The sequence below is a fragment of the Mya arenaria genome, chromosome 3 (genome assembly GCF_026914265.1).
Source record: "Mya arenaria isolate MELC-2E11 chromosome 3, ASM2691426v1".
Taxonomy (NCBI): Eukaryota; Metazoa; Mollusca; class Bivalvia; order Myida; family Myidae; genus Mya; species Mya arenaria.
Window position 1 is genome coordinate 34200477 of NC_069124.1, and position 13820 is coordinate 34214296.

At 33.7% G+C, this 13820-nt stretch overlaps 2 protein-coding genes across 3 annotated transcripts in view; both read left to right on the top strand.

Annotated features, from left to right (window-relative positions):
• Nucleotides 1-3295: 3295 nt before the first annotated feature.
• On the top strand, nt 3296-6231 carry LOC128225974 (uncharacterized). The gene is made up of 2 exons (XM_052935867.1): nt 3296-3328; nt 5500-6231. Exons 1-2 carry the CDS (start codon nt 3311-3313, stop codon nt 6229-6231), a joined length of 750 nt encoding a protein of 249 aa, XP_052791827.1. The 5' UTR covers nt 3296-3310.
• Nucleotides 6232-10311: 4080 nt separating this feature from the next.
• Nucleotides 10312-13820, top strand: part of LOC128227154 (uncharacterized) — a 58070-nt gene continuing 54561 nt past the window's right edge. The window contains exon 1 of one of the 2 annotated variants that reach the window (XM_052937405.1): nt 10312-10461. In XM_052937405.1, the coding sequence (XP_052793365.1) occupies nt 10444-10461 (18 nt within the window). In that variant the 5' untranslated portion in view covers nt 10312-10443. Of the gene's footprint in view, nt 10462-12509; nt 12930-13820 lie in introns of those variants that run through there. The other variant, XM_052937406.1, reaches the window with a different exon arrangement.

Genomic DNA, 13820 nt, shown 5'->3' on the forward strand with positions numbered 1-13820 from the left:
TTCGTGTAAGCGCAGACAAAAACAAAAGTATTAATAATGTAATATGTATTAACGTAATCTCACTGCTACTAACGTTAATGAACCATGAATGTCAGGGTATCATATATCAAACAGATAAGGCTGAACGACAAACAGGGTTACAATGGAACTATGTGCTTAACACTTATGAATCAATAGCAGAGCGGAGGGAATGGGTTTGTAAGCTATATAGGTAATGCGATTAATAAACATTATGAGTACAAAGAGGCTTTTGAAAAGTACTGATCACCGATAAAGCAAACTATTTGGTTTTCTAAGCGTTGATTTTTTTGTTGCCGTCAAAGAGTTCCTTACACATAGATCTACATGTTTTAAACTTGTTATTGTAAGAATTTAGAACTGCATCATTTAATGCATACAGCTTTCAAAGAGCATTACATAAAAGTGTTACAATAAAAGAACAGAACAGAACAGATCATATTTTATTACACGTAAACCTTACAGTACAGGTTTGTGCGTTATATTTACATATATGAATAAAAAGAAATATATTAACATTACAATTATACAATTAAAATGGCTTGGTGCGGTTAGCTTGAAAAAATGGCCTATCATTTTCGCGACTTTCGTGCACTTTGCAATTGATGACGTCACACATATGATGTCATGCACGGTCGAATAGCAATAAAATGCACGAGTTTATTTTCGCAACATAATTGGCAATTATTTAAAACAAACTAATCATATATTTAAAAAAAATCTTCATCATTTGAAGCTCAGATTTATGTTGGTTTAGGCCTTTTTACATAACAAACCACACCAAGCCCTTTAATGTGAACATATTTCTTTTGCAAATCATCGAAGTTTAGTACAAGAATATTATTTGAATATCATGTTAGAACAATCATTTTCGACATTATGACTTACTTACATGACACATATAGTATCAAATATTTAAAATTGAAGGTCATATATGACTAATATATTCTAAATGTTAACATACCAAACTACCTATTTCGATGCGACCTGAGAGTCTGGATTATATGTTCATCAATAAACTACAGCTAATCTTATATGCTTCCGACATATATTAATCTAACATTAAAGCTTCAGAGTGTGTGTGTGTGTGTGTGTGTGTGTGTGTGTGTGTATTAAACAGCTGTAAAACTTTTAACATACTAGGTCTATCTCTTTAATAACGTTTAATACAACTTACACTTGAACATAAAGTGATAATAGTCCTCTAATTTATTCAAATCACATATTTGAGAATAAAGCAAGTTTCTTTCTGTCATATCTATCAGTATGTGTTCTTAAATTAAGATAACATACTTGATTTTATAATAGCAATTCTAAGATTTCTGGACGTCATAATGTCTAAATTAGATTTCTTGCCGTTAATGTAAATACTCGTTTATAAGACATTTTTCAAATATGCAAATAAAATGGTTTTATACATAATAAAACCATTTTGTGTAAGAAGATTCTTAACATTACTTAACCAGTTTGTTTTATCACAATCAGTCTCTAACACAGCATTTCTTTGCCCAAATGAATAATTATATTATCAACCCATACGTAATACTAGATGAAACAAAGACATCACATAAATGCAAACATGACAAAGTGTTCAATGCGTTTAAACATCTACTATATATTGTTTGTTAAGATTACAATTACCAGTGTAATTTAATGTAACACCTAAACAGTTAAAATCGTTAGCAATTTCCACTTGTTCATTTATATATATATATATATATACATAATTCTCATTTGTACCACCTTTTTAGGGAAAAACTACCACAAGCTAACCCACAATAATTTCTATTCCAAGTCGAAATAGAATAGAGAAAACATTATCTCCCCTTGCCATAAGCCAACTGAGATATAAAAGTAATCTGAATAGCTATTACATTGTTTTACACAAGACTTAAGTGACTGGAACATACTGCGTATTATAAATACGTGACATGTTACCATCTAAATTGGATTTATGCAACCGTATCAATGTAGCTTATTGAGATATATTATACCTTACGAGTCCCTTCTTTGTGTATATGAAGTTGATCAGTCCGTATTTCAATGTATTTGAATAAAATTCCAGTTTTCATGACGTCAGCGGTCCATATCATGTTTTTGGCCGGTCCGGACCTCGTCAAAAAATAATATGGACCGCTGACGTCATAAAACTGGTGAGTGTTGCTTGTTATTTGCACAACGAATTTGTTTTCGCAAGGAAAAATTATTAGATTTGTTTAAAAAAACACATCAAAGTCACTTAAAATTAAATTATTAAATGGTAAAAAAAGTGTTCGGTATAATATAAGAAATATAACACACCACTTCGGGCCATATGGCATTATAAGGACCGGCCAGTCAGCCCCCGAAGGTGAATGGACCTCGACTAACGCCTCGGTCCATATACACTTTCGGGGGCTGACTGGCTGGTCCTTATAATGTCATATGACCCTCAGTGGTGTGTCATATTTCTTAAATATGCATCAAAACAAAGTTGCAAATAAAACAGCAATATACACGTTTATCTTTTTTTTTTTAAATAATTGAGTGAAGAATAAAAACTTCATCAGCTAAAATAAAAGTGTGCATCATAATTAAGATTCACAATAACAACAACGACGAATTGAGAACAACGTATGCTGTCGATAATGATGACGACGAGGACGATGATGATGATGATGATGATGATGATGATGATGATGATGATGATGATGATGATGATGATGATGATGATGATGCCAACAACATTCTTCTACAATTTACAAACTGGTCCTTATTTTTTTACAATATAAAATATTGTCGGAGCGCGACGGGCGCTGACTTATTACGCAGTCAAGATAAGTCACATTCCGTTTATAAGTTATATTTTAGTATTAAAAGCAATATAATTACTAGAGGATGTTAGATTATAAGCATAATATATAACTAACACTGGTTTTGTTAATGGAAAAAAGATTACAGATGATTATTAATAGAAACACGAAAGTTAAAGAATCTGAGTACATACTGTTTAGTGGATTTCGTAACGCGTATGACCATGTAAACAAAACAACATTATAAACAAATGTTACAGCGTACGGTATAGAAAACAGAAATTTGAAGGATTAATTTTCTTATATAGCAATAAATAATGTTGCATCAAACGGAATGGATTTGGATACCGGTTGTTTGAGGTTTGAACATGCCACAAACAGGGTGGTCCGCTTTCAACTGTCTTTATTTACGTTAAAAAGATCCAGATGAAGGGACATAAATGGTTTAATTGTTGTACATGGGAAATGTAAAAACACAACAATACTATAAAACAAATTGAATGAAAAAACAACAAAAGGTTCTTGCTTCATTATATTTTAATGAAAGGAAAAAACGGTAATTAATTACAAACTTAAATACTATATGAAAACTACTATGCACGAATTTTATACGATATACATTGTAGAAATGTTTACACGTTTTTTTATATGGATTTGTTGTAAACTGTCATGGACTAAATTAACACTGAACAGATCTTTAATTCCCCAAAAATTAACATGACAGAGCTTCTGATACAGGCGGACAAACGTTCCGTCAGTAAACAGTAGGCATATGCCTGATTGCGGTAAGTACTGAAATGTAGGTGGTTGTTTACAAAACCGCGTACGTTAGTAACCAGTTCAATCTACTCTTCCATTCAATTAAATTTGCATTTTTATCTATCTCATCACTTCATCTTCATTTGACAGTTGATTTATAGTTAAAAACAACTCGTGCATAAATTGCAGCCTTGTGACATTGTTCTTTAGATGCACTCGTATGAACGTCATTGCCTATGGTTATTATGATAATTATAAATGCAGAATAATAAAAATGTAAATGGTAAACCAGTTTCAATTTGCGTCCGCTGAAGATGAACATGCAACTCCGATTGTTTTGAGTTAACCAAACTGGAAAAACAATTATTTTTGTATAATGTAGTGATATTGTTTGTAATGTATATTGCTTGCAGGGGGACATATGTAAGACATATACTTTTCAAAGGCGGCAGTTACGTTGCCCTGTAAATTGTTTTATTTGATGAACTGCGAAACGAGCGAATTTTTGTTGGAAAGGACATAGGCTGGTGGCAATAAATGGGTCCTGTCAACGTAACAGCCGTCTGCTATAATTTGAAACCAGTATTTCCCAAAAATATTATTCACAAGTTCCCAGAAATTTGAAATTCGTGTTGTTTTTTTCTCTCACAATTTTGAGCGAACTACGAATTGGAACACACTTTTCAAAATAAATAGGATCTAACAAATTTGTTGGGGACAGTGTTAACTGTTAGATAGGTCCTGTTGCCTGTAGCAGTTTCGTCAAGCCCGGGCCCATATTTACTAACGTATTGAATCTGACTTTAGAGTGAATTCTTTCCTTTTTATATAAAAATGTTACTACAGCTGCGAAGAGGGTAAATGTTGCTGTATCTGTCACAAATAATCTGTTCAACAATCAGGCACACATCTTTTGTCAAAATAAGATACATAATAGATATTTTACAGGGGCGTAGCTATGCCTTAAAACAACGTGTATGCCCGTTGGTTCTAAGTGAGTTAGGGGATACCCACCCCAAATATTTCTTTCTAAATTAGAAGCAAAATAGTGCAATTTGGGAGCACAAAAACAAAAGGCAGAATTACATCCATTTTACATGCACATTACACAAACTTAAATATATATTCAATGATTGCAATAAAATCGAGTAATACACCAGCACATAGTTTAAATAAACACCATTGCAATTTGGCGTTTTTTAAATGTTGTCATTTTTCAAAAGAAGAAGTAGGCCAAGGCCTATATGTAGCTACGCCACTCGTAAGTATGGACCTTGGTATTTTGTAGCCAGAGACGTAAAAAACGCAAACATAGCCAGGTTTTTTTTACGGTATGTGACCTTGTTGCACACGCAAAAAACAAACAGCGGGGCACATATTTCAAAGAAAAATTGACAACAAAATTGGCATTTACATCGGCAACCATGACATAGCCATTTAAATTTACGAGCTGAACTGGACATTAAAGAATATACTGGTCAATTGTGAAGTCATTCCTGTCAAAGCTCGCGACGTAACGCGTTTGATGGAACGTCAACGTGCTTCTAACGGGCACAGTGGAAACTGGTACGTGCTGGTATTTTCGGCGTAACGGTGGATGGCTATTTATTAAAAACTATTCCGTGTTAATTTCTTTACTGACGTCGAACAGTTTCAAAGAACTTGATTAAGTGACGCACATCTTGTGAAAAACTAAACTTCTTTAAAGAAATATTTGACAAGTAGATTACGCACTAAACGTACACGAAACCTTATGTGAAACAAGTGTATTATTTACAAGTTGATTTAGATGCGTGTCATTAAAGCATTAATTTTAAGCATCTGCGTTTGTTGTTAGCAGGCAAAAAACTGGTCTAATTAATCACCGTTACGTTGTAATTCTTGTAACGATATATAAAGCCTGGATAATTTAAATATGACATCAAAACAGCCTCCTGATGACAGAGAAAAGAAACCACGACCAGAAATAACTATCACAGAAGTAAGTGAATTTGACATGGGAGATATAAAGATGGAAACAACAAACTTGGACGAACCATTTGCAAGCTACAAGGACAATATGCACGTGGAATCGGACGAGAACGTAGATAGTGGTTCAAACGTGGCCGACGACAACGAGCAGTCTAAGAAGATAGAAGGTTTAAAAAGCGGCCTCAAGTCACACCACCTGAAGATTGCGATGGATGGTAGTCCTCCCGGATGTCGGAAAGTATCTAAGGTTTCCTTTCAAAGCGACCCCAACAGCCAGCCAGGCAGCCGGAGGGTGTCCGCTCATGGCGACCATGACCCGCCGCCGCCACATCAGTATTTGCATCCGATGTACAGTGGGATACAAATGGCGCCAAATATCCGGAAGTACTCGTCCCAGCCGTTTGGCTACCACTACGACAAATCTCCCGCGAACAGCCGGAAGACGTCAATGGAACCCTTCTACTTGGGTCCCCAGCACGCGGCGGGACGATTGCCGTACGGGCACGGGAAAGTGTCCGTCTTCTCGATCGGAAACGCCTCTGACAATGGCTATATCGAAGCAGAAGACAGAGAGATGCTACCCACGCTGGAGCACTATCGCGTGAGCGTCTTTGACAACCAGAGGCCTACACTCTTTCAACTCCGGGATGATGCACAGGTATTTAAAATAGCAACTGTTTTCTTCACATAGTGTAGAATCAATGTTTTTGGTAATATTTGGTATCATGCTGAAAGGTGGCAAAACCGATCGCATGGCAAAACAGTGTAAGTTTTAAAGTTTCAATCTCAAAGAATTACCGTTTTGAACCAAATTTTGCGTATATGTCTGAAAACCAGTGAACCACTGAAATAATGATTTATTGCTCAAAGCGTCACTAATGCTTTCAGAAAAATGCATAAAACATCTATTTTTGAACATAAATATGAAAAACTGCCATCTTGAGTTTTTGTTAGCAGTCTTATATCACTGGTTTTCATGCAATTACGCAAAAACGGGCTCTTTCCACGACATAATATAAAAAATGTTCGTTACAAATTTTCAAAATAGGCGGACCAAACTTCAGGATATCTTAGGTTATAAGGTCTCTTTAAGTGGTCCGCGATATAGAACATAAATGTGTTCAAGGTTAAGGGTCCGATAAAAAAAAATGAAATCGGAATGTAGTGCTCCAAGTTCTGTTTCATAAATGAAATGAGTACTAAAAGTTATTTTGCAAATTACTTCAACTAGTAATGAAAACTGCACAGCTTTTACTAAGTCTCCCGAAGAAAAGCCGAGCTAACTTGACTATATACTACACAAGAACTCCATTGACTGAGCTAACTTGACTGCATATTACACAAGAACTACACCGACTGAGCTAACTTGACCGCATACTACACAAAAAACTCCACCGACTGAATTGACCTGGCTACTTGCATGTTTTGCAGCATTTTTATTCTGTCATTGTTAAACGCTTTTAAGCCAAGAGTCTATACTATCCCCTAATTAGGAGAAAACAAGTTCTAATTACAAGATAGAATTTCCTGTACACGAGATAGTTTCTCCTAATTACGATACTAAGCCTAAATAGAAGAAACTAGTTACATCTCGTAATGATGAAATAAATTTTCCTAATAACGAGGTTTTAAGTCCTTACTAGGATATAATAGTTATTTCTCGTAATGACGAAATACTACGTCCTTATTAGGAGATACTATCTTATAATTAAAAGAAGCTAAACCTAAGCTCATGACAAATCTTTATTCCCCATTATTTTAGAAGAAGTTCATACTTAAGAATAAAAGCTTACTTATTGCTATGAATAAGCATGTTTTAACGATTTTAACGAAGCTTTTCATTTCAATTAAGGAGAAAACAGTAATAAAATACGACAAAAAAGCAATATGTCGGACTAGAAAATGCCTCTTAGTTATGCCTCATTTTACGTCAATTCCTGGATAAACCCCTGTAAAGATCCTGCGTTGAATAAAGTCAATAGTTCTAGTGACCTCAACAGGAAACATCGCCATGCACTTATATATCATTCACAAAGAAAAACATTTGCTGTTGCACTATTACTCCTAAATAAGATTTAACACATTTAATACAATTGTTATAATATACCAAAAAGGATGAACAAATGTCGAAAACAACGGTTCTTATGAAGGATACCGAGTTTAATTTAAAAGAAATGTGCAGAAAACACAGTATTTCTACCTTATGAGACCATATCAGATCGCAGTTAAATCTTTTAGCATTCACCAATCATTAAATATTCTTTCAGCTATTAAATACACGGTTATAATATTGTTAATAGTAATTATTATTTCCATAAATGCATTATTTAGTAAGTAGTTGAGGGTGTATCACTCAAAATTTATTCTTGTTTTACATGTGTATACACTGAATTTGAATAGGAGTGTCACTTTAAAGCTAATTTAAAAAGAAATCTTTTGACAATAAGGAGTGTTCAGATGAATAACATTCAATGTAAGTAAAATGAGGGGGAAAATATTGTAATTGGAGGTCTGACAGATCTCACGTAAACCTTCATAGTATAATCTACAATCTATTAAAACCTTGTTATTAAAATAATCAGTATCATCACGATCAATTAACACTTATCCGCTGTTTCCGCAATGTTAGGGCAGGGTCGTGACGAATCTGTTTGAAAACTAGAATTTAAATTATAATTGTTGTTTGATTGTTGCGCTTAAAGCCCCAGTATGTTAAAGTGATGTAAACTTTTTTTGTTTGTATATCCCTTGGGGCGTTTTTGTTGGTAATAAACTGGTTTCGGTCTTATATCGGTTTCACGAACTGTGTATTTGTTGTAACAGTTTCGAATATAACCAAAACCAGTTTCAATCGTTTTTTAACGAAATCCGAAACCGGTTTTTGAAACTATCGAAACCCCTACCGGAGGCGGTTTCATCGGTTCGTTCCATCCGAAAACTAGTTTACTTCGAAAACAACATGGCGGATAGGGATCAGCCTCGTTTATTGAAACTCAATCTTTTTTGCCTTACAATGAGCAAATGAGCTAAATGAAAAGGGTTACATTAGTAATTGTGTAGCTCAGTAGCTACAGTAGCTCCGCCATGTTGTTGAAAATGTACACAAAACCATGCATTTGTTACTTCAAGTAAAACTATCAAAACCGGTTTCGAAACTGCTGAAACCATTGAAACCAAAAGTGAAACTGGTTTGGTATCACCAAAAACCCCCCAAATAACTTCTCTTAACGTTTTCGATTCTTTAACCCAAATGATGATGAAACATAATATAAATGCAACAAAACCGATTAAGCCGACATATTTCATATCACGTGATTTTATAAATGCCAAATACTCTTTGTTGCTATGGTTGAAATATTTCTTTAAACAAAAAAATCATACCTACACTGCTATTTTGATAAAATGTTTAAATTGGAAGCTAAATTATATTCAACTGAAGAAAAGGGAGGTAATAAGACGATAAGTATGGACAGATTTAATCGGCGATTTTTACTAAATGAAATCGATAAATTTTCATTTGCAAACGCTTGCATCACATTTATTTTTTAAACAGAAGCTTAAATTTTCTTCATGTGATATTTGATTTGAAAATGTTCAGTTACTTATTAACACTTACAATCATGTAAAGTGATGTATTATCGGCCTCATCCTAGGTCGCATTGACAATTCTAGGTTTGTTTCGAATACTGTACCAGTGTGTGTATACCACGTGATATATTGCGTCATAAATGCTACGTCGGAATCAATATTTTAATTTGAAAAACAAACAAACTTTAAACAAAGATAACTTCACTATTTTTTTCACCATTTTAAATGAAACAGCGCAATCTATGCAGCTTACGGAGACATGCCTTCGGTTTTTACCAAAGTTTGATTGAGAGTTGAGTTTCTCCAAACACCTCGACAAACCTTTTCACAATACGGCCGTCTGGCTGAGCACTGTCAAAACATGATTTTGGAAACAGGTTTGTCGAAGTGTTTGATGAAACTAATTAATGACCTCACCAAATTTTGGTAAAAAACCAAACGCGGGGCTCTTTAAGCGGCGTAGACTGCCCTTTGTTTCATTTAAAATGGTGTAGTACAAGAAAAGTTATCTTTGATATAAGTCTTTATTTTAAGCAAAATGTTGCCTTCCAACGTAGTATATATGACGTAATTTATCACGTGGAATACTGTATTTGCCGATTTTTAAACCATCTAGCCCCTTTAAAGGAACGTACCGGTGTAAATGTGAACACAATGCTTGTTTTAGTGATACAACATCATCAAAAGTTCATATTAGAGCTTCACAATCATTTCAAGCTTGTTTTCACAATGTCTGTTACAAATATGTAACTACCAGTCACTGTCTGGTGTTTGTTTATAAAAGTAAGCACAATGACTCAATTTGAACAAGGCTTCAACAAGGCTTTTAACCTTAGCCTCTTAAAGAGGAATTTGTTAAATGTTTCAAGTTTCAAGTTTATTCAGTAAACTCATGTCACATGGATGAGAAAAACAACATTGCCATGAACATATTTTACATATAAAGAGGTAGTCATATATAAGTGGTAATATCATAACATAAAGAGAAGTGCATTATATTTTTGAGTGAACTTAGCTCTCATATTCATGAATTTAGTTATTCATATAGTTTCCATTGTAATTTTGCATAGTATATGTTTAATTAGGGGAATTTAACTGCTTATTTAACAATAATTAATATCATTATCCTAAATCAAGTGTCTATTTCCTAGTTTTCAGGTTGATGTAAGTATGCACGTAAACACTTTCTTGACGTGTCCGGTGAAGGATGTTCAAAAAGGAAAACTTCAGTGTACATGTAGTTTAGTATATTTCAGAATATATTAAAAAAGAATATGGACGAGTTTATAGACTTCTTTTGAATGTTGTGTGTGTCATGATCAAAGTTATCCAGGTAAGCTATCATAAACATGTACTAGTACAATTATTTTGGAAGTAATGCACCAGTCAATTATAACCACGCCCCCCCCCCCCCGGTCCGGGGGTATACCGGGGATAGCCGGGGAAATGGGCCGTGTTTTTACCTTCCAGGTGGCCCCGCAGTGCCGGGTGAATGCGGTGGTTTTGTCTATGCGCCAATTATAGTATGGGCTTTACTTTGGGTCCCTGCGGTGCGAGGGCATTTGGCACGGTTTTTACCAGCAGTTCGTCCCGCAGGGCGGGGATTTTGCCCGGGCTTGGCTGGACCGAAAGTCAAAGTCCCCGCTATTCCCCGGACCTGGGGGGGGGGGGGGGGGGGAGCGTGGTTACAATTGACTGGTGCATAAATGCAATTCAATTTTAAACCAGATTCTTGCTGGTACAATGCCCAGAGTTAAAAAAGTTCAAGATATTGAAATGAAATTTGGTACATATGTTGCCATAGACAATACGAACATGTATACCAAGACCCATGGCGTTTCTCTTTTGAGTTATTCACCTTGGTTGACCAAATTAAACCGAATAGCATTGGCTTTCGCTTCGCGGCCTTCTTGATATTTCAATGTATAACCATCTAGCAGCTGAAACTGAAACCATGCATGGTGGTGAATTGAAAACCCTTTTAGAATATTTTGGTAATTTCACAACTCTTATGCTTATAATTAAGCCATAAGTTTTAATAATTCTTTAAACCTTTTAAAACATTTGAAGTAACCAAGGTAGAACCAAGATGTCCAAGATGACGTCCAAGATTGATGCCATTTGGTGTATATACTAGTACACACTTTTCGTACAATATTATGACTTACGACTTAAGGTACATTAACCTTGACCTTAAGTCGTAAGTCATAATATTCTTTATTTTAATTAAATTGAGGGATATGTGTAATTGTATATAAAACAACAACAACAACATAACGGATGAAAAATATTCAAAATAGCGAACAAACACGACCGCCAAATATACGAAAATGTTATTTTTTCATGAACCTACATCTGCTTTAATTGCTTTTCAGAAATTATCTTAATTGGGTTGTTTTTAATAAAAACTAGTCTTTAAGGCATTCATCAAACATCAAAATGGCGTCCAGGATGTACCAGTATGGGTAATTTCTTTCAAAGATGTGCATTTGCTTGATATCTGGTCTGAGTGTGTGTTTTTAATTAACTTCCCTTTGATAGGTTTAAAGAAATTGGCTGTTTCGAAAAGATATCCGTTTTTAAATGTATTTGGATAAACTATTTACCGTCAACAATGTATTGTAGTTTCTTAATGGTATCTTTAAAACATATATTCAATTACATAATGAAAATAGTGGATAAAATAAATATCCCGGTTACAAAAAGTCCAGTATCTTCCATGAAATAGCTGCAATAATGTTTCAAAAGTTCAGTCTGTCGACAATATAACTATGATTTTGTCAGCATGTCCCAGATTACCTTGTCAACAATGTATTGTGGGTTCTTAATGGTATCTTTTAAAATAAGGAATTTATTCAATCACATATAATGAAAATAGTTAATAACATTCATTTCCTGGCTACAAAATTTCGAATGTCTTTCATGAAACAGCTGCAACCACCACAAAGCCTCAATACATTGTTGGTAAGGTAGTTCTGACTATTTTGACACACAAAAACACATTCATTTGGTATGAAGACATTACCAGTAAAATGCAATTGCTTGTTGATAGGAAATCAGATAAAAATATTATTTCGTAAAAATTGCTCAACTCCTTACAGCTACACGTGTTGCAATATATATTTATATATATATTTTAATAATATTTAAACTAAATTTAAAAAAAAAAAGAAGATATGTTTTTAAAACATTTGTTCTGGTCCTTCATACACTATTTGCACTGTGAAAAGCCCTTAAATAGCTTTTTCATCATTAGCCTCAAATGAACTGTCCTTGTTGAAAAGCTTTTTCATTGGGTGTGCTTATCAAACACTTAAATCTAATTGATTCAATTGCGCCAACTTCTTCGTTAATATTTCCGTTTACGAAAGATTTGATTAAGAGTCAAAAGCTTCGCCCCTGTGCAGATTATTTAAAACGGCTAATAAATTAAATAGTCAAACTTTTAAATGTTCTGAAGTGATAGCAAAGTAAGACGTAGATTAACTAAGGGTAAACAGCCAGCTTTTAGTTTTCTAAACTAACTATATTATTTTATTGTCTTAAACCTTAAAGTGTGCAGATATGAAGAAAAAGTACTTGAAATTAGACAGAAAAGTAAAACAAATACTTAAGACAAATAGCCTTCTTCAATATTTAAAAGTGTTCACTATGATGTGTAAGGGTATTGTTTCACAAGAGATGACTAACATGAATGAAAAACAGATGTAGAGAATAACAAAGATTACGGAGGATTGATAGTGGATAAATCCAAGTTTCATTTTAAATCTGTGTTTCTTTGGCAATTGGATTTCATGTAAAGTAAGTTGTATTTCTAATAAAAACCGTTTATATGTATAATTTTGGGGGATTTTGAAATTAAAAGAATGGCATTCCCTTGTCAATTTATACATCATGTGAAAATAAAGTTTTTCAATATTTTATGGGATTGTTATTATTTGGAGAGAAAATGATATTTATCAAAATAAAAAGTTATAACATAATTTTTACATCACATTTTGCATTCTATACGCTTTTTGAAATTCGGTTGTTTAGTATGACAGATAAACTCTATTCTGTTACCGTACTCAAAACATATTTATTTCATGTTTTCTTATATTCATTACAAAAATAACATTAGATCCTAAAATGCTTCTTAACTCACTGTTCGAAACTTTGAGTTACTCGAAATGTATGTTAATAGTTTCTTAAATTTTTGCCATTTCCCTGGTTAAACGAATTGACATTAGCACAAGCAATGCTAGGAGGAAAAATCAATGACCTCAATTCAGATATGACGGCATTTAGTTTAAATTCATTGCAGTTTTTACAATTAAATATCAATTAATTTCTGATGAATCATATTTAAAACCGGTCATTGCAAAGTCAAATTGATAAACATTGCCATCTTACATTAAAACAAACAATTATCGTCTATATTTTAGTCAAGTGGTTTGTTTAAGTAAGTTGTACTCTTGTGTATTTCAAATAATATGATCAACTGTGATGCTATGACATTACATTCAAACGGTTACAAAGTTAGATTATAACCCAACCTAAAACATGAGTTTCATTATTGTCTAATGACAATGAAATATATAATATATATATATATATATATATATATATATATATATATATAGTTTTGTAATACCGTACATGTGGGCAGAATCGTAGTCCTCAGACCAACGTTGTGGGAGGTACACCGTAAAT